The 27059-nt window shown below is 37.2% G+C and overlaps 2 protein-coding genes across 3 annotated transcripts in view; one reads left to right on the top strand and one right to left on the bottom strand.

Moving 5' to 3' along the window:
- The window catches only part of LOC127512748 (ras-specific guanine nucleotide-releasing factor RalGPS1), a 148567-nt gene that overhangs the window by 59455 nt on the left and 62053 nt on the right, over positions 1 to 27059 (bottom strand). For both annotated transcript variants that reach the window (XM_051893969.1, XM_051893970.1), the window contains exon 8: positions 22867 to 22993. In XM_051893969.1, coding sequence (XP_051749929.1) covers positions 22867 to 22993 — 127 coding nt within the window. The remainder of the gene's footprint in view (positions 1 to 22866; positions 22994 to 27059) is intronic.
- On the top strand, positions 330 to 17459 carry angptl2a (angiopoietin-like 2a). The gene is made up of 5 exons (XM_051893972.1): positions 330 to 785; positions 5179 to 6139; positions 11586 to 11779; positions 14043 to 14313; positions 15081 to 17459. Exons 2-5 carry the CDS (start codon positions 5203 to 5205, stop codon positions 15278 to 15280), a joined length of 1602 nt encoding a protein of 533 aa, XP_051749932.1. The 5' UTR covers positions 330 to 785; positions 5179 to 5202; the 3' UTR covers positions 15281 to 17459.

A 27059-nucleotide genomic window follows, 5' to 3' on the forward strand; every position in this document is an offset into this window, starting at 1 on the left:
AATGGTTCTTCTACTGCATCACTGTGAAAGCCCCCTTGAAACTTTTAAGAGTGTATTTCATAATATTGGTTTTGTTTTATATGTGTACTGTCTCATCCAAGTATGAACAATATGCCTTAACAAACACCACAAAAAAATATGATTTATGTTTTAATGATGCTTCTTTCCAGATTCAAGCAGGTGGAATCATGTGTGAACAGAATAGAACAAAGGTGAAGAGACATTTAACTGTTTACTTATAGTTCATCTTAGTAATGACCATTATTCCTGTGCAAGGGGGCAGGGAAAGGGGCGGAGCCATCTAACAATAACACCATTACCACAAACTAGAGAGAGGGAGAGAGAGGGAGAGAGAGAGGAAGGGAAAGAGAGACAGCAGTGTGTTCCTTGTGTTCTGTGCAGATGAGTGGAAGTTAAGGACGTCTCCCTCTAAATCAAAATGTCACTCTGATTGAGCATTTAACAGCGAGCAACTGGAGGATCATTTGGACAGAGACACTTGCAGGGGATGCAGACACATGCTGGGACACACGGACCAAACTTAAACTGCACTTAAACTTCAATCTTAACTACACCGGGACACAAAATGAGACTGTCATCCATCATCATATGACAGCAACAGGAGACGCACTTGAGAACGGACACCAAGAAAGCGGGACAGAATAGCGGATTGGTGATGACTTTCATTTCAGGGACGACAGCATCCAACCTGCCAGGAGAGAGTATTAAAGGATAGAGAAGAGAGAAAGAGAGAAAAAGCCTGGCAACTTCAGCACACTATCCTGGTAAAAGCTGCTTGTTTGATTATAAACCAGCATCAAACTGAAGTCAAATGAATCATGTTCTCTGGTTTTCACCTTTATACTGTGATTCAACTTACATAGACCCAGAAAATTGCATCATAGCTTATGTATATCAATTGTAGAAATGTGCATGACTTTACGTGAGATTTTATTCATTTCCATTTCTTTGCCAGACCTGGAAATTTAGAAGATCCCTGATTGCACTCAAAGAGCAATTTACATTTATTCATTTAACAGATGCTCAAATCACAAGCAAATTAATTTTTAAAACTTAATTTTGATTAAGCATTTTAGAGATAAACATAATTATGCCAAAATTATTTTCACTACACTATAAAAAAATAATTGTTGGTTTAACTTAAAGTAAGTTGAAGGCAATTGATTTAATCAACAGAAACTCAAAATATTATGTAATCTGAAACACATTAATTATCCAAGTTGATTTGACAAAAGAAAAAATGTTGTGATGACAAATCATGAAAATAATTGTTTACAGTGTAGCTATTTCCATGACTTTCCATGCCATACTGTGGCATGGTGCGCCCAACATCGGTCATGGGTTTGATTCTTAGAAAATGCATGAACTGATTAAATGCAATTCAAGATTAAAAACATCTGCCAAACCCATAAATGTAAATATATAAAAGCAGAAATTTGCACAATACTCTCATTAAACTGTTACATCACATGGTGATGCTGCGTGTTTCTAGCTAATGGTCCTCCACAATCACACTTTCCATAGCAACAATTACTGCCTGTACTTCACATTACACATTCGGGAACTGGAGGAGTAGAGGTTAGCATGTTACATCAAGTTTCAACAAGCGTTTAATTATTAGTTACATAATCTCTCATAAATCTAAAGGGAAGTTTTTCCTCATAGAACACACAGCTATATTTGAGAACAATCAGTACAAATGACTCAAAAATCTTTAGTCATTTTGAATGAATCTGTACATACAGCAATCAAACTGATATAAAAATCCTATACAAATTCATCCCACACCATCTTGTCCAACAGCCACACACAGGAATCCCTTGAGCTGGATTTGTGCCCAAAACACACGCTCTTGAGTCTCAAAGTAAAGACTATATTTGCGTTTCCTAAGAGAATACCAGCGCTTGCGAGCCTGCAGAAAAAGAATAGAAGGTTATTGTTAATGCATACTGAAAATTATCCAGAAAGAGAGAATAAAGTCAGAGAAATCTAAGACAGAGAGAAGCGGAGACTCCGCTGACATTAGCAGCTCAAGCAGGCAGCCCACATATGACATCATCACAGTCGGCTTTGAATGCGAGTCAGATTTTAAATCTGTGAAATGCGAGTCAGATTTTGAATGGTTAAGAATGATGTAATGCTGCATTCACATACTTCTGACTCTATGAAACTGATTTTGGTAAGGCTCATAACAGCAAAACAGATCCATGTGCAGCTTCATTGGTGATGACACCAAAATACAGCATCTCACGCATATTGAAGAAAAAAAATATGCATCAAACAGTAAAATGTGATAGAAGCAAGTTACCCAGTACCTCTAACTGGTCATTTTGATATGACACGACATCACAATTGGCAAGTGCAGATTTATAAAATTCTGAATTCAACATTTTTTTTCTATTTGGAGAATCATAAATATGGTAATACTGACATGACGTAAAGAGTTATCCATAATGCAAAGGGAAATTTTTACACTTTAATGTTAAATGTGTTGAAAAGCTTATAAAACAACAACAACAAATGTGAATGCAGTGCAGAAATGAAATACAGGGTTGGAAAGGTCTTAATACCCAACAGACAGTGGGTATGTTTCCTGAATCAATGCTAAGACAAATGCACAATAACAACAACAAAACTAAATTCAGTTATGTATTTTTTTAAATATATGATTCATCATGCATGTTTGTATCATGAGGTCACGGATCCTTGTTGAGCATCTTGAGCAATCTTGTTTATATTTCGGTTGATTGGAATATACTTTCCATTGATGACTCAAGGCTATGAATGTTTGTTTGTACATTCAGTCCAAACTACAAGACACAGTGATTCAGATATTAAAAATAAATAAATAATAATAAAAAAAAAAAACTGTTTTTTTGCATTAGATCAAGTGGTAAACTACTGTCCCAGCTATGTCACCTCCCAGTGGCAGTACTAATATTTTAGGGCCCTACGTACAATATTGGTCTCTGAAACAATCCCTGAAACAAGTGGGAAGGAGCACTTACTTACTAATGAGCACAATGAAAAACATGGGCCGCTGAGTCTGTTGCTATGGGAGACTCTCTGTACACACAACACACCACACCAGGAACTGCGTGTGATCGATTTTCCCATCCGTGAATTAGCGCATTCCAGTCCTAGGGTGTAAATCTATGACTCAGAGATTACAGACAAAGACTAAATCTGACCAAAAAAAAAACCATTCCACAAACATTTACCTTTATAGGAAAACTTAAAACTGATAGCATGTGCACATCTGTATGCATGTGCATATATTACTCAATGCTTTGGCAACATAAAGCCTTCATAGGATTTGATCTGATGTTCAGGCTGTATTTTCTGACTTTGTAGAGACCCAAGCGCACCTCAGATTTTAGATGCTATATGTTGTTTTGTGCATCATGAGGTTTGCAGCATATATATTACACACACACACACACATACATATATATATATATATTTGTGTGTGTGTGTGTGTGTGTGTGTGTACGTGTTTGTCAGATTGCATTTAACAAGTTGCGCCTGTGCCGAGCCACACCTGATGAGAGCATCAGCTCTGCTTATTTGCGTCCCAACGCTTATTTGCGCTGCTCTTATTAGATTGTGTTGGTCATTATGTAAATGATGTCTGTGTTCTTTAATTTGCATGTCAGCAGTAGATCACGTGCAAAACTTGCCACTCCCATCGCGCATTTGTGGAATTGCGCTCTCACACTAATGTGCCCCGTTTAGTAAATCTGGCCCCTCGACTGGTCTCAAATAAGGGGTTAGCTTTAAATCCTGCCAGCCACAATCCATAAGCTATTAGAATTGGGTAATTCTAATGGGGTAGAGTAATTCACTTTGGATAAAAGCATCTGCTAAATCACTACTTACAGATGCTTTACCAAGGTAGGTACAAAAGACCGGTTCTTTGGAAAACCACCAAAGACCTTCCAAGGTGCTGTGTTTTTAACACAATATATGTTTCATTAGCTAATGGCTTCCAGATCAATTTACAGTTCATTCAACAAAAGGAGTCACATGACATGGAACTTTTAGGGTCGTACTTCAAACAGGATGTAACTTTGCATTCTGTCTGTGCTGTTTTTTTTTTTTTTATATTTTATATTTATAACAATTTTTAGAACTATATTTTTATTGTTATTGTTAACTTTATAGTTATCATCCTTGGTGTGAATGGGCCTTTATTTTGCAAGGACACATTATATTGCTTAAAAATGACAGTAAAGACATAGGACCAGATTTAATAAACGGCAAATTAGCGAGAGCTTAATCGCATAAAAGCACTGAAGGGAGTGGAAGAACGCGACGGATACAGTGGCATTGCTATGTTCCTCATGGTGCCGAATAATAATCAATATGTCCAATACGTATGCAATAAACATAGTCATTGGCTGCGTTTACATGGACCCTAATAATCCTATTGTAAATCGGACTACTAGCACAGTCGGAATAAAAAAAAAGCTACATGTAACCACGTCAAACGGAATGAATTGGCCAAATCTGATTAATATTTCTTTCGGATTGTAAAGGGTGGTTTAAACCTTTTCTAATCCGATCGAGAGGACAATTTCCAATCAATTTCCGAAACTGGAAAGTTCTGTGCGTGTGCAATGACGTAGAAATGATGTACTGACACAAGGAATGAGTTCTGTTGAATGAAGTGTCATTCTAAAATTCTCCTTCCACTCATCGTCTGTGAAGTGGAGCAGGACAACGTCCCACTAGTCCTTGTTTCGGACTCTCGTCCACAGACGCCTTGTTTTGGGTGCAGGAAGGGGGCATTTTTACTGCTTGATAAATATAAGTGGCATGGCACAACAGTTCACACGCTCGCCGTCTTCTTATTAGGACCCGAAACAGATAATAAATATTAAGTCTGGTCTTTAAAACAAAGAAAAGAACCAATTTAGGAGAATAGTAAGTGCAAACAGAGGGAAACCCGATCACTTTATTTAGCGCTGATGTAAACACTACGTTCGGATTCATCAATCAGAATTAATTTATTCAGATTGAAACAAAAGGTGTCCATGTAAACGAAGCTATTGCTAATAAGAAGAAATATTTCTTGAGCAACAAAACATCATATTAGAATGATTTTTTATACAAATAAATATTAGTACAATAAAATCTTATCTGATTATGTTCCAGCACAGGGACACATCTCAGAGAGTCATGACTGTCGTCACTTTGAAGCGCTTTCTTCTGGCCCTGCTGACCATCACCCTATCCAGACCCGACTCTGCTTCACTTGGGTTCGCTGAGGAGTTCGAAAGCCGAGATGATGTACTTGAAAGCGAGTTCATGTATGCTGGACGATCCAAACGCTCCCCTGACCCTCCCAGTGCCTCTGACGAGGACAAATGTTCCTACACCTTCATCGTGCCTCAGCGGAAGACCACGGGTGCCATCTGTGTGAACTCGAAAGAGCCAGAAGCCCTGCTGGAGAACCGCGTGAACAAGCAGGAGCTGGAGTTGCTGAACGGAGAGCTGCACAAGCAGCGGCGTCAGATCGAGACGCTGCAGCAGCTGGTGGAGGTGGACGGCGGAGTGGTGAACGAAGTCAAGCTCCTTCGCAAGGAGTCGCGCAACATGAACGCCCGAGTTACGCAGCTCTACATGCAGCTGCTGCATGAGATCATACGCAAGAGAGACAATGCTCTTGAGGTTTCTCAGCTGGAGAACCGTGTGCTGAATCACACGTCAGAGATGCAGCAGCTAACCGCACGCTATCGGGATCTGGAGCACAAATACCAGCACTTGGCATCGCTTGCCAGCAATCAGAGCGCGATCATAGTGCAGCTAGAAGAGCAGTGTAGAAGAGGAGGTTTTGTTGGTGGTGGTGTTGGTGGAGCCGGTGTTGTACGACAAGCACGACCTTACCAGCCTCCTGCAATCCTACCACAGGCAGCACAGACGCCTCAACATCGCCAACCACCTCCACCTCCGGTCCAGCACACCCCCGTCAGGCCTTTCCACCCTCCGACCTACAGCCGCCACAACAACCAGATCACCAATGAGATCCAGAGTGACCAAAACTCCAAAGCAATGCCACCAACTTTACCGACCATGGCCTCTGAAACACACAGTTTCTCAACAGATAAACCCTCAGGTGAGTGTCTCTTCCACAAAAAAAATCTGTGAAATTTACAGTATGAAAACAGATGTGGCTGCCAGAGCTTTACCACGAAAAAAAGCAACATTTTCAGTTTCACGGCTTGAACGTAAATTTACAGCATATTTCATGAACCGATCATGTTTATAAACCAAACTTTTGTACCTTTATAATACACTGACAGCAACCTTAAAAAACACAGGTGGTGAAAAAAAAAAGAGACATGTTCATCATAAAGTAACTTTTCCACAAGTTGAGGTAAATATTAATATATAGAAGGTGCACAGTGTAGGGGTTGCACCGACTATTCGACTAATCAACTTGTCGACTTTAATGCTCTGCCATGACGCTTTAAAAGGGACATATTATAAAAATCTGACTTTTTCCATGTTTAAGTGCTATAATTAGGACCCAGGTGCATATACCAACCCTGAAAATGTGAAAAAGGACAACCCAGTAACTTTGTTTTGGCAAGCCTTTCTCTGCAAGCATGTGAAAAACGAGCCGGTCAGATTTCACTCCCCTTGTGACGTAGGAAGGGGATCTTATTATAATATTACAGCCCCTTAACCTGCATGTTTCCACCCACGGCGCTGTCATTTTGTTTTTTTGCAAGCGAAATCGGTGTACCAGTTCTAAGGCCATGGCAAAAGTTCGAGCAAAGCATGCTAACTGTTCTGTCGTTGACTGCACAGAACACATGTAACGATAATTTAGGGGATTCACTCTCGCATTTAAATGCAGTTGTCACTCCTGAAATTTACAGTGTGTACGTGGACTAATATAACACTATATATAACTGATATAAAAAAACTAAGGAAAAAACAAACAAACTATTATTTAAATGAAAAAACATCAAATGTGAATCTGTTTTTCATGGTAAATTATAAGATGACTTGTTCTTTTTCACTTACTGTAAATTTAACAGTATTTGGTACTATGGTATTGCTTGATACTTACAGACACTTACAGATATTTTAAACCCTGCAAAAAATATTTTAAACCAGCCTAAGCTGGTTTGCTAGTCTAAAACCATCTTAAACCATCTTAAGACCAATAAACCATCTGCAGAAAGTGCTGGTTTAAACAGGTTATTTTCAGTCGAGAAATAGACTGAATCTTTAAACAGTGTTCTAATTAGTCTGTTGTGTACTATCCTTAATTGCTAATCAATCAGTAAATCCAAATAGGTATCAGATTGTAATGCACAATTTGTAATGTACTGCCATTATTGCGTAATTAAAAAGATATTATTGCTGCAATGAAAATTGCAAGTTACTTTAATGCATTTAAGGATTAGGATTTATGGTGATACTGTCCAAAACCCCACTTTGAAACCTAGTCCAAGGTACTGTATGTTAAGTACTGTATACAGTTAAGTACTTAAAGAATCATTAAGGGAATCAATAAGTAATCAGAAATCTGAATAGTAAAATCCCTTTCCTTCTTACAGCACTGTGTAAAGAACAGAAAATGTTAAAGAAAAACATTCCCTCACAAGAAGCATGACGCAAGTCTCCACAATGCGAACTTCTGCAAAGCATTTTGTATACGCAACAGGATCAGTGTAACTAATGAGAAACATCTAAACATTACACAGCCAGCAATGTTCCTTTTCTTGCAGCGTTTCAGCAGATTTACAAGGTTAATTGTCTTTTACACACTGAGTATGATAAATAAGTATGGATACGCCTAAGTGGTTTGGTTACATCAGCGGTTCCAAAGAAAACATCCCAAAGGTTCACCGACACAAGCAACATGGAGACACGTGGATTTCCCTGCCGCTGATCACGCCAAAGAGCTTGGCCTCCGTCCCATTACAACACAATAATTTGGCAACATATCTTCTGAACTAAGAGTGCACATTAATCTTTGGAGGAAAACCCTCCAAGACATGAACCACTTTAAAGTCCTTAAATGGGGGATTCCAGACACAATTCAGCAAACTTCTACAGTGAGATCTGTGGTTTGATGTAAGGGATTTGTTTAAGTGTTGTTTACTATTCTGCTATGTGGGTATTTCTATGTGGTAACTGAGGACATGGCAGTATAAATGAAACGCAGTGAAGGAATGTAAATGACGGGGTGGTGGTGATTATAAACCTGTACACACTTTCTTGAACTCTCCCTCACAATATCACCAAAACACACATGCATACAATATCCACTGCAGTCGTCTGTAAATTCATCTTTTTGCCCAGTTTTCTTTTTAACATGCCATTAAATCACGCCTCTGGAAGTTATTAGCAAGATTTTCACCCACAACAAACAACTGCAGAGTGCTAATGTGCTTCGTTTCAACAGATTCACGCACGCTTAACAAAATTTAATGCGCCAGTTGACTGCAATATTCTAATAAATATCCCACACTGCATCAGTAATACAGCTTTTAAAACACTTACTGGCTACTTTGTCATATGCATGGCACATTTTGTCTTAGTTTCCACAGGCAACAGATGGTTCGGCAACATCTTTTGCAGGGAAACCCACCTAAACCTACACATAAACGCCATGTGCAAAATATACATTATGGATTGCTCCTCTTTTGTAAGTGGCTTTGGATAAAGCGTCTGCTAAATGCATAAATGTAAATGTAAAACAACAGTCATTTAGCAGATGCTTTTATCCAATATAACATGTGAAAATGCAAATCATTCTGGTGGATCAAAACAGGCCGGACACTCAATTGCGGTACAAAATGTAAAAAGCAATTAAAAAGCTTGTTTTATTATAGGATTTTGGGGGGAAACTATGAGAGTTTATATGTGCTATTTATGCAATGTATTTAACATTTGACCATCATGGAAACCTGCTGTAAACATGTTCTTAATTGCATAGAATAGATCCAAAAATGGCTGATGAACAATCGTCTAAAACTTCAAAGTAAATGAAAGAAATACAGAAGGTCCTTTCAAAAAGAGATGACTGTGATTTTAGAGCAGACGGTGAGTAGATCTTACTCACAAGATGAGAAGCTTCTTGCTCATCAATAGTCTGGAAAATGATCCGGTCAGAAGCAGATTGATTCCAATCTTACCCTTTTGAAATCCTAACTCTTGATTTTCAAACAGCAGACAGCAATAAAACTCCTAATCCGAAATGAAATGTCAAAACAGCCATCACAGAAAGTCAAAAAGCAGAAAAGTCCGAGACAAATCAGATCACAAACTGTGACGAATCGGATTCCTCTGAAGAGATTCCATTGTTTTTTTTATTATATTTTGGAGAAAATCAACAAGCGTGACAAAGGTGAAGGGTAATTTGAGAATGAAACTTCATTCAGTGTTTTCTGAAACCGGCTGACCTATAGATGAACGTCTCACTATAATCTGGTACATTTATTAGAGTGCGATACGGTTCACAATTGGTATGATATCAATCCGGCCTGACTCATAGAAGAGAATCTCGACTGATGACGTACAATTTGCATACTCAAACTTAATATAGTTTAATACAGCAGACCAAGAAATGGAAAAAAAGATCTACAACATTTAAATTAAGACACGCTGCATCTCTAGTCACTGTGATGCCACTGCATTGGTACTCGCTGGGATCAGAAAGCTAAAAAAAACAAGCCTTTTTGTGGAAATCTGAATGCAATCTGTGTCTGTTTCTAAAAGGTACCAAATGGTGTGCTCTTACTTCAACAGAAGCCCTCATCCAGGCATCTTTCACCAAATTTATTAGCTTCCAAATGGAAAAAACAGTTGTTAACATTCGGACCTTTGGCAGAAACACCCCTAAGAAGCCAGAAGATATGGAAACAATAACCTGAAGTATCCCGTCTGAGAACAGAAGCACTGGCGAAAATATGATTTGGCTCTTGGACTAAAGTTTGTTAGCAAGCTCATTAGACACATTTACAGGGATGCTCGAGGTTCTGTTAATTACAGCGGTCAGAAGCAGAGAGTGCATGTTGATTTTATAGATGATTTTCCATCTCCTTAGGGCAGTTTTTACGATGCACAAAAAGGTGTGGAGAGCATGCAGGCATAATGAAAACCGCATTGCCTCAAATGTGCTACTGGAAACTTGTGAGTCCAGATGAGAAAATAACATCTCAGCTACAATGGTTGCATAAGTGCTGTCAAATAAGATATGACTATATCCACTCGGCCGCTCTGGTAACATTTAGAAGAAGCAATCAAATGACTATAAACGAAAAACTTCTTACTGTTACTGAATGTTACTTAAAGCCTTTATATATAATGCATTATAAAATTATTTTTAATGCATTAATTATGCCTTGTAATGCACCTTATTGTATGGTCTCATGAATAATTGTAACTAGAGTTATAATATAATACAACATTATAATACTTATCTATTCATTGTTACACCTATAGAAAGTATAAAACATGACCATTTTAGATGTAAAAAGGACTGCATATATTATAATGCATTATGATGTACAATATGAATCCTGGTAACACTTTATTTTAGTGTCATTGTTACATATGTTACATGTAGTAGTATTAACTGTAATGCATATGCATATGCATAATTACATGCAACTAACCCTAAACCAAACCAAACCTTAATCCTAATGTAGTTATTTAATATTACTCAGTACTTAAATGTATAATTACAGTGAAACAAAGATCCTTAAAGTAAAGTGCAACCTGAATCCTTTTATAATGCATATAAAGGGTGGTCAAATAATTTCGGTAGTCAAATAATAAATAGTAAGGTAGCCGGTCACAAATAGTAAATAAAAATAATGCTTTAGAATATTGCTGATCAAAAAGTTTCTAAAACCACTAGTGAGTGAAGATGCATTCATGCGACTGATTCATTTAAGTAATTTTTGCATGGAACAAAAATGATATATTTTGAGAAACCTTTTCTAAACAGTTCATAGTGAACACATTTTTCAAGCTATAAAAAGGATAAAATGTGGCATGGTACATCAATGTGCCACTTTTGATTTTAAATGCAAATGTAAATGTTGTGTAAAGATTCTTTTAAATTGCTCTATTGTTTTCCATGAAAAAAAAAAAACTAACAGCATTCGCAACAATGGTTGCAAAAGTGCTGTCAATGAGAAGATGGCTTAAGTTAATGGTATGAGGTCAGTGAGGACAAAAATGGCATACGATATGTTTAGTAAATATGCCATGTTCACACATAAGATATACTACAATCCAATAGCCACAGCAAAGTTGGAACACATCAAACTCAAAGGAGACCTTTATATTCACAAAAGAAAACAAGCTCCTGGAGGTCCTGGCCAGGCATTGCTTATCAATAAGTGACTCTCTTTCACAATTCTGTTCTTTTAGAAAGGCAAACTTAATCTGTTTCTGTCCCAGAAACAGCTGGACTCATGGCTAGTGATGTACACATCTAACATACAGCAGCTCTGAACTACGTCTGAATTGATTTCAGCATAAAATTCAGAGAACCATGCATTCAATAATGCATGTGTTTGCTTTCTATACAGGACCGTTCAAAGACTGCTTACAGGCTCTAGAGGAAGGACATACCAACAGCAACATGTATCTACTGAAGCCGGAAAATACCAACAAACTGATGCAGGTCTGGTGTGACCAGAGACACGACCCCGGCGGCTGGACCGTCATACAAAGACGCATGGACGGATCGGTTAACTTCTTTCGCAACTGGGAGACATATAAGGTCAGAGATTTACTTATGTAGAAACATTTTCTGTCAATGTCGAATACCAACAAATAGATCATGCAAACAAAGACAATGAGGTCATGCATGCTCAGCACCAATAAAACTGAATATAATGCTTCAGATCTGTACCATTGGATAACAGCAGGAACTCCCCAAGTACTTCTCGTAGTCATGGTTAATTAAAATAATGAAACACACATTGCTCTGAAATCTTTCCCTTCGTGCATGGAGAAAGTTCCATGACAAAATGTCTTAACCGGTCAGTCTCTCAGAAAACTGCAGCTTTTTGCGATTTCTGAATTCACCCAGAACATCACTTTCAAACGTCAATGGAATTCGGTTATGCAAGATGGGCAAGATTTCCAAACAAGGGCCAGGGCTTTTCCAGGGCTTTGTCCACAAAAACACTGTCGATGTCATTAGAGCCCAGAACTGAAATCAGGCCCAGATGCAAAGAACCAATGTCAAGGGAATTGTCTTAATGACTATATCCTGAAAACATTTTAAAAAAGCGCTAAAATGACTTAGAATGAAAAACATTTATTATATAATAAATTAGTTTTATGCAAACCACTTACAGTATACCCCACAGGTTAATAGGTAGCCAGTCAAAAATAGTAAATAAGAATAATGCTAAAAACGATGCTGATCAAAACATTACTTTTGAAGATGCATCTATTTTTTAATTTTTTATTTTTTCCATGGAACATAAGATAAATTGAGGAATTTTTCTTTACAGCGATTCATTGTTCATTGTGAACACATCTGTCAATCTATAAAACGGATAAAATGGCATTTGGCATCAATAATCTCAAACCTTGCATGGTGCATCAATGTGCCAATTTTGAATTTGAATGCAAATGTGAATGTTGCGTAAAGATTCTGTAAAATTTCTCTATTGTGTTCCATGGAAAAACTAACAGCATTCAGGTTTGGAATGACTTGCGGGTGAGGAAATAATGATAGAATTGTATTTTCTGGTTGAACAATTTCTTTAAACAATGAGTAACACAACAGCAGTCTGGAGCGAACAGACCTAGCTGGTGATTCATTACATGCATCAATAAGTTCTGTTCCTGTTTCCTGACGCTATACAAAGTGTTGAGCTGGCTTGTCTCTGACAAACGTGTAATTTCTGTCCGCTGACAGCTAGTTACATATGTTCTCAGGTGTTTTAGATGCTGTGGTCAGACCTGCTTCCTCTGAATGAATGATTAACTATTAAATGTTGAGACCGCTAAATACAAACACATGTGTACGATGTTGGTGGAGTTCTTTTAAATTTCATTGTCTGGCAGGATTCAGGATCTGGCAGAGTGTTTTTAAGACAAGTATGAGCGTTGTAGAAATTTAAGAGTTACTGTTTCCCTATATGCAGTTTATTTGATAATCAAGAGGTTTCCGACAGTTCCTGTTCTCTTTATTTTAAGTCAAATTAGCATAAAGAATCCTGCCGAAGAGTTTTCTACAGCACGACCAGTTCTGAAAAACTCTATACGCAACAACAGACTTCACATTTCGCTGATTTTACATGGTTAAGGGTTGTTGTTAAACAGTTTAAATATAAAGTATAAGCTTTCTCTCGCTCTCATCTCTCCGACAGACAAACACACAAACCCGCCTCCCCTTACTTACTCGTTTCATTTGCTCCAGATGAAAATTGTTGGTGTTACAGGGCTTGAATTTCGGTGTGGGATTGTGCATAATTTTACTCATTTCCGCAGATTTTGTGCTCATGCCCAAAGTGCGCGTGCATAAAGCCACCTCTCATACTAAATTGAGTTGTTTTTCACTGCTTATAGTGCTTAAACAGTCAAATACACACAAAGTAATGTCAAAATGCCAGCCTTGGCTAGTACTCATGTAAACACAGTCAGTTATGTAATAAGTGAATGTAAACATGCATGTGTAACAGTATAATGGATCTGTGCGTCAGGTCTTAAAGTGGCAGCTAATATACCTGCTGCCAAATTATGAGTTAATATTAAGTTTCCCCCCATGGTATCGATGTCAAAATTATGGCCAGTGAAAATGCTGATTGGCTAGTAATTTGGGAAAAAAAAAAAAAAAAAAAAAAAAAAAAAAAAAATATATATATATATATATATATATATATAAGAAAATATAAAACAGTGGTAACAGCAATATGATGAAAGACACAACAATATATAATCAACTACTACTCGCTACTACTTTGAATCATCAAATTTCATGTTATATCTTTTCGTTACAAAAAAACAATCTCTCTTTTCTAACTTAGCAAGGATTTGGGAACATCGATGGTGAATACTGGCTTGGCTTGGAGAACATCTACTGGCTGACCAACCAAGGCAACTATAAGCTGCTGGTAACACTCGAGGACTGGTCAGGCAGAAAGACGTTTGCAGAATACGCCAGTTTCCGTTTGGAGCCAGAGGCGGACTTCTACAAGCTGAGGGTGGGCCGTTACCATGGCAACGCCGGAGATTCGCTCACCTGGCACAACGGGAAACAGTTTACCACCCTAGACAGAGATCACGACGCATACACAGGTACTGTATCACAACCAGCACTGATTCTGTATATTGTAGGGGATCACAACCAACTTCTTTAAAGAAATCTTTGCATAGATTCATTGTCCAATCAGGGATATAAAACATACTAACTATGCAGAAATGAGTCCTAAAACCCAGAAACGAGTTTGTTTTTTGGGTTCTATCATTCTGAAATCAATAGATTTAAATACCTGTAACTAGGTCTGTGTTTAACACAAGCTCACGTTTTATTGTACGACATAAAATCCATTAGTAATACCCCACTGGCGGTTGCAAACAAGGGGCTAAATGGGTATACAGAGGTTGTTGAGGACATTAAACATTAGAAAAACTTGCTTTTACAGCCTTGTGTTTATAACAGCGAACTATTCTAGCTCAAAACTTCCAATTTTAAATAAGAGTTATTGGAAGCTTAGTGATGGTGATGCTGAAGTCATGCCATTGTGGTGTAGTTCTTTACAGCCCAATTTTAGCTTTTTAATTCTGACAATTGTATTTAGACTTCAAAATTCATTTGTGAAGATTATCTTGAAAAAAAAAAAATAAACTTTTGTTGGTCTCAGAGCTTATTTACTGCAATAATCCAAAAGCCAACTTGCTTTTTGTAAAAGGGAACCAGAATGATTCTAAATTCCGGCTTGCAAACAAAATGACGTCATCACTGCAGCATTCTAAATAGAATCGATGTGTAACAGTGTGTAAGTCTATATCAAAATATAAAATTACAGTGTTCACTTACTCAAACCTCATTTCCTCTCATACAGGAAATTGTGCCCACTATCAGAAGGGTGGTTGGTGGTACAACGCCTGCGCCCACTCGAACCTGAATGGTGTATGGTACCGTGGTGGGCATTACCGCAGCCGCTACCAAGATGGAGTTTACTGGGCCGAGTTCCGCGGTGGGTCGTATTCCTTGAAGAAGGTCACTATGATGATCCGGCCAAATCCCAACACTTTCCATTAGAAACATCATGTGAAGGAAAACGCAAATCTAACATGGCATAACTCAAAAGACACTGCAATGTTAATGTTTTTTTTTTTTTTGTAATTATTGATTGTTTACTTCGTTTATGAGTCTTAATATGCAGTCATACATATCCAAAATCCAAAAACATGACTTCATGAAGGAGACACGACTTTTTGGGTTTCCTGGAGCGACAGGTCCCAATGGTGTCCAGGCTTTGTGGACACCGAAGAGCAAGTGAAAATGCTACAAAAACTTTACAATCTTCAGTCAGACAAACCTGGCAACATGACCTGAAGTTGGACAGCATTGTGTGCGTCATTACAAGTGCACTTAAAATGGGGATATAGTCAGTACGTTTACGTGGCCTGATCTTAACGGGCATCTGTAACCTCATTCTCACTGTAAGAAGTCAAACCTTGAAGAAAAGAACTGTTATTTTGAGTTTACATTAGTGCTATAAAACACAATCTGTTATGTACTAACGGAGGCATCTGAAGAGTTCAAATCAGTCAGTTCTCATAGCATTTGATCTGTTTTGACATCCAATAAAGGGTACGTTGCAATTGTGCCCTGTGAAGTGGACTACACAGGATTTTTATATGCCTAAAAGGGATTTTTCATGCAAAACTTTTAGAGGTAAATTTAGCCTAGTCATTGTGTATGCACCTACTTACTATCTAGAGAGATGAGAATTGGTTAAATTCTGAAAACTCTGAAAACTTCAACGTCTCAGCTAAATTTAGTAGCACAAATGCAAAGTCTCTTCATCATTTGATCTGTTTATAGCATTGACTTCCAATAAAGGGTACATTGCAATTGTGCCCTGCGAAGTGGACTACACAGGGACATCTTTTGGACATCTTACAGGGATTTTTCCTGTTAAAAGCTCAACATTTAGAAGTAAATTTAGCCTAGTCATTGTGTATGCACCTATTTACTAGCTAAATTGTAAATAAAGAGATGTGAATTGGCTAAACTAGCATTTAAATCCAAAAAGCGAAGCATCTGAATACTTCAATGACTAGGCTAATTTTAGTAGCACAAATTCAAAGCCTATTCATCATTTGATCTTTTTTATATCATTGACTTTTATTGATGGGTACCGTTGCAATTGTGCCCTGCGAAGTGGACTATTTTTTGACTTCTTAAAGGGATTTTTCAGGTAACAATAAAAATTCTGTCAACATTTAAAGGTAAATTTAGCCTAGTCATTGTGTATGCACCTATTTACTAGCTAAACTGTAAATAAAGAGACGTGAATTTGTTTAATTAAGACATCTAAACCATAAACACAAAGCCTCTGCAAACATCACAAAACATATCTGTCTTGTATATTACTGACTATTTTAATGTAACAGCATCCATATGTTCATGAATGATTTCACTCATTTGAGTCCTGTTTGGAAACCATCTGTATATAGAAAATATGGCCCTGTTTACACCTTGTATTAAAATGTGTTTTGGTCGATCGGATCACAAGGGAGACACATTCCCGTTTACACCTGGTGTTTTAACCTGTCTCTTTTGTCCACTTTCGACCACTTCTGTAATGATTACTTCAAGAGGAGGGTCTATGGGTGGATAAATATATTTGCTTTTTCAGGTCTTTCAATCTAATGAACAAAATAAGCTCACAGAATTTACATATAAATGCAACTGGAGATGATGGAAAAACATACGGAGGGCATCAGCTTTCGTTTCTGCTCTGACAGCCGCAAGACCACGCCGAACGCAGTGAGTGTGTGTTAGAAATCATGGGGAGAGAACATTGTGCTTGATACGTTTTTTGTCTTCAAACCAAACTTAGGTCTTCAGCTGACAAAGTTTAAATCTCGTCTGGCTTCCCATAATGTTTACGCATTAGGTCAGTAGGTGGAGAGTAGGAGGTCTTTTGTGGCTGTTTGAACACATTCAACCACGTGAGCATCTACACTACAAAAGCAATCCAGTCAAATGTGTTTTCGACTACCTCTGAAAGTGGTTGAAAGTGGACAAGCTCACAATGTTTTAGACCCCGTTTACACCACTATTTAGCGTCGCCCACTTCTGATCTGATCGACCAAAACGCATCTTAATACCAAGTGTAAAAAGGGCCTGCGAGTGAGTGTGTTTTTGAAACGCAAAGTATGGTTGTGTTTTGTACTTACATAATGCTCCAATAAATTATGTACAGCTACTGCGGTTTAGAGACAAGCTCTTTTGTGATACACTGTAAAACACATAAAACAAGTTTTGCCTTATAGACTACATTACAGTAAACATGGAAGACGAGTCGAGAATGACCGACAGATGGACAGAGTTCAAAGCTCAATGTGTTCGTTTGTTCAAGCCTCCGGAGGTCAAAGGCTCTAAGGGCCCTACAGGAGATTTAGGGTTTGTCCTGTAACAAAACAATCCCAATCCTTTGCTGCTCAAACATCTTGGTAGTTATGAATGAAAAAGGGTGCCATGAACATTAGTTTCCAAATGAGGAAAGCCTTGTAAATGACTGGAAAATACATTAAAGTCGGTATAAATCTCATCTACTCACTAGTCGCTTTTGCAGCCATGCTGTGTTTACACTCGCGCTCTTGCAAACTAATCCAACTCAAACTTTCCAACTTGTAGATTTTAAATAAAGATTGAAAGAGTAATTTATAGCCGATTGTATAAAAATTCATAAAAGTTGCATTAATTTGCGAAGATTATCATGATGAACAAAACGTGTAAAAAGCAAACTTTTGCTGGTCACATCAAAAGTTATAAGTTATAATAAACATTGAAATACAAAGGCATTTGCAACACAAGTGTTTCCAATTGAAACGGGACTTTATTGAGGAAAAAATAAGGGTGGAATTGATTTTATTAATCAGAAATTAACTGAATTGTAAAAAGTGTCTCGGAAGACTTTAGCATAACAATCATCAGTGCATCATGATGGAAACCTGGATTAAGAAAGTAAAAATAGGATTGAATTTCAATTCATGCCGACTTTAAAATGAATGTAAAACAGTTGTGGAGGGGTTGAAAAGTGAGCTCACGACTTAATAAAACTTTTTTTTAAGATACTATGAGAAACTATGGAACAGACAATAAAGGCTTTTGTAGCAGCAGTGCACACAAGCTGTCATTTTGTCCATGTTTACCGTAAGCAGATGCCCACCCACAATAACATTAAAGAGCAGACGCAAAAGAGAGAACAACACACTGATTGTTCAGCATGACAGGGAATTTTAAGGACACTAGGACAAGTACATACAGTGTTCAGCGTAAATGAGTACACCCCCTTTGAAAAGTAACATTTTAAACAATATTTCAATGAACACAAAAACAATTTCCAAAATGTTGACAAGACTAAGTTTAATATAACATCTGTTTAACTTATAACATGAAAGTAAGGTTAATAATATAACTTAGATTACACATTTTTCAGTTTTACTCAAATTAGGGTGATGCAAAAATGAGAACGCCCCACTGAAAGTCTCTGGAGCAAAGCTATAAGTTAAACAGATGTTATATAAAACTTAGTCTTGTCAACATTTTGGAAATTGTTTTTGTGTTCATTGAGATATTGTTTAAAATGTTACTTTTCAAAGGGGGTGTACTCATTTACACTGAGCACTGTACTCTGAATACCATGTGCTGGGTTACATCAACACATGAAGGTATTAGTAAGTTTATGCACCAAACATAGCATTGCCCTGCATGGGTTAGTCAGTTCTCATACTAATCGTCCCTTGTTTTCTGGTTCAATCTTTTAAGCTTTTTTGTAGGGCTGCCAATCGATTAAAAATCTTCAGCAAAGTACTTACATGATATGCTGATTATTTGCTTCCTAATCTAGTTTCTAGTCTAGTCTAGTCTAATAAACCTGGCACTGTATATTACAAATATCATTGGCTCTTAGATGAATTGCTTGTGTTTCTCTTTTGCAAGTCACTTTGGATAAAAGTGTCTGCTAATATAAATGTAGTTCATTAAGCAAATTTATTAAAAATTAGAAAAAAAGCCACCAAAAGATGATGATTACATATTATTGCATCAGAAGAGTAAATCAGTGAATGGACAAAGTGGCTAGAAAGACAATATACCTGTTTAGTTTGTTTTGTTCGGCATCACTAAACGTCAGTCTGACTTGCAGTAAATTATTTAACAATCAATCAAACTGGTCAATCTGCCCAAGGTTAAGGGGCTGTTAATACAAATTGTGTTCTTGCTATATCTTCCATCTTCACTAAACAAACATGTTAAAAGCACCACTTTTAGTCCAATAACAACAACATTAAAGTCTCAAACAACACTCCCACAGACTTATTGCACACAATGTTGCTTCAGTGTTTTTCCATGCAAGCCAATTATTGCTGTATTTCAGAATATCCCACATCTAAACTGCACAGAAAAACTACAACAGTGGTTGCTTACGTTACATTTCAGACAAACTTACGGAACTTCATTTAGACCCTGGTTCCTGCGGTCGAAACACACCGAGTACCACCCCCAAAGTCCTTAGTTCCTGGGGAAAGTTCCACCAGTGGAAACGCGGCTAAACAATCTCTTATACTGTTTAAGTTGACAGTTCTTGGCCAGAATGAACTGCTAAGGATGTTTTTATGATATTTAGTCAAAGGTTTGGGTTTGCAAAACTACCAACGTCAACATGTGATGCCAACAGCAAAACTGCAAAAACACCAGCATATTCGGTCCAAGAAACATTGTCAAAATGTCAAGTTATCAAAATATAATTTCTGAAGATATACATTTCTACAAATCAAACCCAGACTATCTAATATGTGCTATCCCTCCATCTTCTCCCAATTTGAGTTAAATCAGAAAAGCAGCTGTAAATGACTAGTGCTGAAGAATATGAGACAGTTTCCAACAATCTCTGATCATTGATATTGCTGTAACAGGAGAGAAGGTTTGGAATCAATTTATTGTTGAGTCTCCAGACTTACTGAGAATCTGTGAGGTAATGAGAACCGTACGCCTGTGATCTCTCTGTTAGAGTTCGGAGCACAAACACTGAGGTTCAACACATTTGTGAACAGGGGAACACACTGAAAAATGCCTAAAATAATAAGACATAAATAAGTCTCATATTCAAACGCTAAGAATACTTATTCCAAGGATGATCACAAAAAGGCATGTGTCTCTCATGATCTGGGCTGCGCTAACCAGCCAAACCCTGATCTCTTGGTCAATAAGGAGATGTTAAAAATATTTTTTCCTGGTTCATTCGTCCCACTGGAATGGAAACTGAAGTAAAGCACATTGGAGATTGGAGGGTGCTTTCATACTTCTGTTGTATGCTCTTGATTGCTGATCGCTCACTCAGCACACATGCGTCATTTGGATTAACACTAAATCGTATGTAAAAACATGAACTGTTATATGATTTATGTATAACGAGCAGTTCCTTACATTATTACAAGAAGGCAGTACAGTAATCACATGATGTTTTCAAGAAGGTTTCTGTGTGCAAACATCAAAGCGCGCACCCAGAAAGCTGCCTATTAAATGAATGGACAAATTCACACAGCATTATGTAAAAATGCCCGTACAGGCAAGTATCCTGAAACATAGTTGGTTATGTCTTAAGTGAATGTAAACAGTTGAGAAAGAAAACGCACGTGTAACAGTACAGTATGTTGGATATGTGCAGCTCTTAAAGTGACAGCAGCCTAATAAACCTACTGCTGTCTTTGTCCTCAATGTTAATCTAACAACAAAAGACAAAGAGATTCAGTCACTGATCATGACTGAATGACTTTTGTAACTTTAATAATGATTAATCTAGATTTATTCTATACAGTAAAGACAATGCAGTGTTATTTTACATTTGATTACTTTATTCAATTTCTGTATCTGAAAATTGTGATATTTCACTGGTATCTAAAAATTTGAACTACTGGACCAACCAGACCACAAATGATGATTTTTAACTCCAACTGTTGCGGTCTGTCAGTCGTATAATGCATGTCAATGGGAACTCCATCTATAAGAGTCAAAAAAACATGCACAGACAAATCCAAATTAAACCCTGTGGCTCGTGACGACACATTGATGTCCTAAGACACGAAACGATCGGTTTGTGTGAGAAACCAAACAGTATTTATATAATTTTTTTTTACCTCTAATACACCACTATGTCCAACTGCCTTGAGCATCCGGTTGGTGAGGTCTAAAAACTCTGATGACGGAAGTGATCTCTCACGTGTATATTTCAATGAGTACGAGCAATCACTTCCGGCATCAGAGTGCATTAAGACCTCACACACCAGATGCCGTGCGTGCGCTCAAGGCAGTTGGACATAGTGGTGTATTAGAGGTAAAAAATTATAAAAAAACTGTTCGGTTTCTCGCACAAACCGATCGTTTCGTGTCTTAGGACATCAATGTGTCGTCACGAGCCGCAGTGTTTAATTTGGATTTGTCTGTGCATGTTTTTTTGACTCTTATAGATGGAGTTCCCATTGACATGCATTATACGACTGACAGACTGCAACGGTTGGAGTTAAAAATCATCATTTGTGTTCTACTGAAGAAACAAAGTCACCTACATCTTGGATGCCCTGGGGGTAAGCAGATAAACATCAAATTTTAATTTTTTAGGTGAACTATCCCTTTAAACAATTTGGCTTAGTGCGATTATGAAATTGTAAAGCTGTGATTAATTTTTTATACGCGGCTTGTCAATGAACTATGGCTCCAAATGCTAATCCATCTGAAAGCACTGCAAGTTTGAATCGCTTATAATGTGCATTTGAAAAAAGCAACACGCGTCAAACATCTTTCCAGACATGAGAAGCATTTATTAACATCTTGTCCAACAAAAGACAACATTTAATAACATGTTTTTACTCCAAACTCACTTCATAACGACAGTTGAGCATCCTTCTGTGAGAGGATGTGGCTTCTTACACAGAATAAGGCAGTCGTGTGTTTATTAGTCATGTTTAATCAATCAAAGCGTTTCAATCTTCTGTTTATTCAGTTACAGCAATAGTATGGGATTTCCTGGAATTACGCATGTTCTATTTCGGCAGCAGGGCATATTTGCAGTTTCTGCACAAGAGCGCCCTCTGGCTTTCAGATGGAGAAGCATTTACTACTGATCACAGAGCTGTACAGCTCTGACAAGCTGCGCATAAAATAATTGCAGCCTTTGCCAAATTGCGTGCGAAAAAAATTGCGATAAATCCTGCAGCCCTATTTTGAATGATGCCTTACTCTTATCTGAGTTTTTTTAAGTTGTTTCTGTTGATATAATCCAAGCGATTGTGCCAGCGCCTCACGCACACACACAACATATCAGTTCTTCTCACACAACTTGACATTTGCATGAGACAACTAAACATAGAAAAGTTATTCGGTTACTCAATTTAATTTGGCTGTTGTACAGTATGTAGGCTGTCTCGGTCGGTGTATGCCGTGCTTCTCCAGCGACATTGTTACAAAGCATCAGCTGTTCGGACACAAATATTATAATGTGAACACAATCCAGTGGGGCAGATGGAGGGGGGAGTAATCAAACTCTGGTTTGGACCAGGCAATCGAAACCAAGAGTAAAAGCAACCTGAGACAGAGAAGAGATGAGGACTCACCCAGGTAGGGGATGCAGGGCACCATTTTTAGGGAGCGGATGTACTCTCTCATCCTGGCGTAGTTATGCTCTTTAGAGGTCAGGTAGTCCAGCTTGTCAAACGTGGCCTTGTCCTTCCTATTGATCAGCTAAAGAAAAACAGGAAAGTTGTGGCACTCTGTTAGTTTTTCATCTGAAACACTGTATCAAAACAGACTGTACTGGGAAGTTAAAAAGCTTCAAGTTTAACGAGATTAACGAGATACAAGCTGCACATAATCACCTATAACCAATAATGACAATCATAATCAGCAACACCAATAATGAGTTCTGCAGAACATTTTACCCAAAGATCAGCACAGCAAATATTAAGTCTATAGACTCCATTCCATGCATTATTTTAATTATGTTACTTTAATAATTGTTTTATTTACAACAGTAAGATTTAACAAGAACATACTATTTCAGTCTTTCTATACTTCAAAATTTTGTTTAAATCAATGTGTTATTTACATTTCTTTGTAATTCTTCATGAAATGTACTAGCAATTTCTGAGCGAAAATTGCTTCAGAGTAAATTCTACAACATTTTTTTTTTTTTTTCTCCAGTGTAGCTTTACAACTTTAGTAAATTTTCAGTGAACAATGACTTTCAGTATTAATGAATTATCAGTATTTAAGTGGCTGACGACTGGCTATCAAACACAGATTTAACACTCTTTTGCATTAATTGTGTGAAAAAATCTGGTTGCCCCATTTTGTGTGGGGGTCAAACTGACCGCCCCATTGGTTTCCATGCAATTTGCAAGAAAAAAACACCAAAAATATAAAATATGTCAGAAATTTCATAATTTCTATCTTTTTTATTGTGTTATTTCAGTTGTGTTGGGATAAATTTGACCCATGTTTTTTTTTATTTTTTTTTCAAAATTAGCTGCACAGGCACAAAATAAATAAAGTTTATCTATTTATTTTGTCATGACTAATGATGACTATTTGCATACTGAGGTGCCAATAACTACAACTGAGGATATATAGTATCTAACATTATTTGCACTTCATTTAAGTAGTATTTATTGCTGTTTGTACTTGTTTTTAGCCTCTTCCTTTTTATGTCTGGTTCTGAAAACCTTGTGAGGGTAAAATCTTTGCAGTGCTGCAACAGACTAGTAACTGAGATCTCAAAAACTATCAACCAAAAATATCATTTCACAATTCTTTAATGTTAAATCCAAACAGATGAAGAAACAGTGAATTCTCCTTGGATGAGTCTTCAATTTAGAGAAAACTTTGAGTTGTAAATTTCATAAGATCTTATGTATTTCAGATTTTAATGTTTGACAAGCTACAGTACAATAAATGTTTTCTGGTATTTACCTGACTCTCGCTGTTTTTCAAAGTGTCGATTCTTGGCAAATTGCATGGAAACCAATGGGGGTCAATTTGATCACAAACACAACAGATGTAACCAAAATTTGTACAGCCTTTCCAAAACAAATCTATGTGTTGAAACTTTGCATGCACATTCATGATCCTAAATGAGAAAGTTACAAAATTTAAATAGAATTAAATAGTTTAACCAGTGCTTCAAACAGTCAAACGTAGGTTAAACTGACCCTAACACAATTTAAAATCTATTTCCACTTGCATGGAGTGAATAAGCACAGCTGGTGGATCATGAGGGGATCTTCTCAACATGCAGAGCAAATGCAAACAAACGGCTTTTAGCAGTTCGTCAGACCAACTGTTTTCTGATGCTTCTTTTAGACTTCACAGCTGTCATGCCCAGGGTTTGACCTGTGCTACATACTCTAAAAACACACACGTTGTTTTCTGGAGGTTGAAATCATACGATCTGTAGTAATGTATATGGAGTTGTGTTCCTCAATCATTTGTGTGGTAAATCTGGGTCAAACTGAGGAGAAGATAAAGCCGCTATTCAGGAACCTATTGATTTCAAAGCTAAACTCTACACAACACATAAAGGTTCTTTATTGGCATTGATGGTTCCATGAAGAACCTTTAATATCCATGGAACCTTTCCATTCCACAAAAGGTTCTTTATAATGGAAAAAGGTTCTTTAGATTTTTAAAATGTTATTTTTACTAAGACAAAAATGGTTCTTTTAAGGTTCTTTGGGGAACCAAAAATGGTTCTTCTATGGCATCACATCAAAACCCCCTTTTGGAAGCTTTATTTTCAACAGTGTAGTACTGTATGTCAACAAACTTTTTAAGGTGGTTTAATTTGGAGATAATACTTTACAATAAGGTTTTTTTTGTTAAAATCAGTTAAGTAACATGCAGTAGTAAACATGAACCAACAATGAACAATACTTCTACAGATTTTCTTCAATGTTAATTTCAACATTGACTAATACATTTTTAAAAATCTAAAGTTGTATTTGTTAACATTATTTAATGCACTTTCAACTAACATGTACAAAAAAATAAACAATTACAGTATACTGTATTTTTACTAAGATAAGTGCTGTAAAAATATATTGTTCACTGTTAGTTTATGTTAGCTAATGCATTAACTAATGTTTACAGGCGAGACCTTATTGTAAAGTGTTATTAGTTGTTTTGTGATGATAAATTAAATGGCAGTGAAAAACATGCCATTTCTCCACTCTGCAAGTGCAACAACATCTAAAGGATCAGTGAAGAAAATACTGAAAACCAAATCTAATGATTGCAAAACATCTTGTATCCTAAACATTCTGGCCTGTTTTCCCCAGAAGGGTTTAATAGTTTATACTGTACCTTTGCCCACCCAGCATGTTCCAAAATACAACCAACAACTCCAAAGCTAGAGCGGGCATATGGTGCAAAACTCAGGAGACAGAGAGGCCGCGTCTCCATACATGTGCCTCATTAATAACGACTCCGGCTGGTCACGCCATGAGCTCATGGAAGCTGCGATCTCATTGGTTTACGAGGCTCTAGGGGACAATGCTAATAGCTCGTACATTTGCAGTGGTAAATACCTCATGATGGGAATAGACACATTTGAAATTCCACTGACTAGTGCAGAAAACTGTGGGCAAAACACAGAGCTGTGGTGCATTCAGAGTCAAAACTTTGAGAACCCATGACCTTGGCATTGCTAGTGTCATGACTGAGCTACAGAAATGTATGTTTAGAAGAAAGTGTAAGTAGGTTTGTTCTAACCATTCACCTTAAGCATGAGCATTAGTAATAGAGATGCTTGAACAAATGCCATTAAGTGTAAGTACTGCAAGTTAAAGTCTTCACCTGTGAGCTGGACATGTCAATTATATGAGCATACTGTAAAAGGCTAAAGCAGTGGGATTGATGGAAAAAGATATTACACAAGAGGAAATTTCCTTTAGTGGATGTTCAGACAGTGCAGACAGCCTGCTTATATATCACTCCACACTGACACAACCCTTTCCCTACATGAAAGCAGGCATATATTCTTTTAGTGGCTATGTTGGAACATTTTTATAGCGGGATTTCAGACTAAGCTAGCTGGACGTCAGATACTAAATCTAAAGCAAGCTCAGTCAGGACCAAAACTATAAATACATGAGAACTCAACTCCACCAGTATGGAAACTTAAGAATGACCCGATAAAATGGAATATGGAATGGGATATGAGGTATGGGATATGAAATTAGGAGAGTCAGCAACTTTGTGTTATAGTTGGCAGCGGGATAAGAAGTTTAGGAAGACACTGTGTCATGTTTCACGTTTGTGGTGAGCAGCAGGTTTCATTGAGATGGAAAATGTGATGGATGAACCTGCATGAGCCGGGGAAAGGGATGGATTTTGATCCCCTCTGTGAATACGGATGGATTGCAATGGAAGAGGAAGTGGTAGAGACCTATAGGAAACACGGGCATGTACACAAGCAAATACACACACACACACACACACACACTAGGACTCACTGCTTGGAGTCCTCAGATGCTTACATGAACTACAAACATACTGAAAAAAAGAGACAAATTATTTAAACACATGCAACCACAAACTAAAAGAACAGAAATGATGAAAAATTAATTTCTAATTTGGAATTTGGAACAGTGTGATTTGCCATAAGGGCTGCAAGTACAGCAACAACTTTGTTACAAAGAATAACATGATCTAAAATATTTTCACATATTGAGCTATTATATTTATAATATCTACTTCAATATCAGATTACATCACTATTTGGTCATTTTAAAATCAGCTAAAAATAATAAAA

This window comes from Ctenopharyngodon idella, chromosome 5 (genome assembly GCF_019924925.1).
Source record: "Ctenopharyngodon idella isolate HZGC_01 chromosome 5, HZGC01, whole genome shotgun sequence".
In the NCBI taxonomy this organism is placed as follows: Eukaryota; Metazoa; Chordata; class Actinopteri; order Cypriniformes; family Xenocyprididae; genus Ctenopharyngodon; species Ctenopharyngodon idella.

Bases quoted from the DNA above. Each gene is read 5' to 3' on its own strand.
- angptl2a (XM_051893972.1), top strand. From the start codon at position 5,203: ATGACTGTCGTCACTTTGAAGCGCTTTCTTCTGGCCCTGCTGACCATC. The intron at 6,140-11,585 runs GTGAGTGTCTCT...CTTTCTATACAG, and splicing joins CTCAACAGATAAACCCTCAG to GACCGTTCAAAGACTGCTTA. The intron at 11,780-14,042 runs GTCAGAGATTTA...TTTCTAACTTAG, and splicing joins GCAACTGGGAGACATATAAG to CAAGGATTTGGGAACATCGA.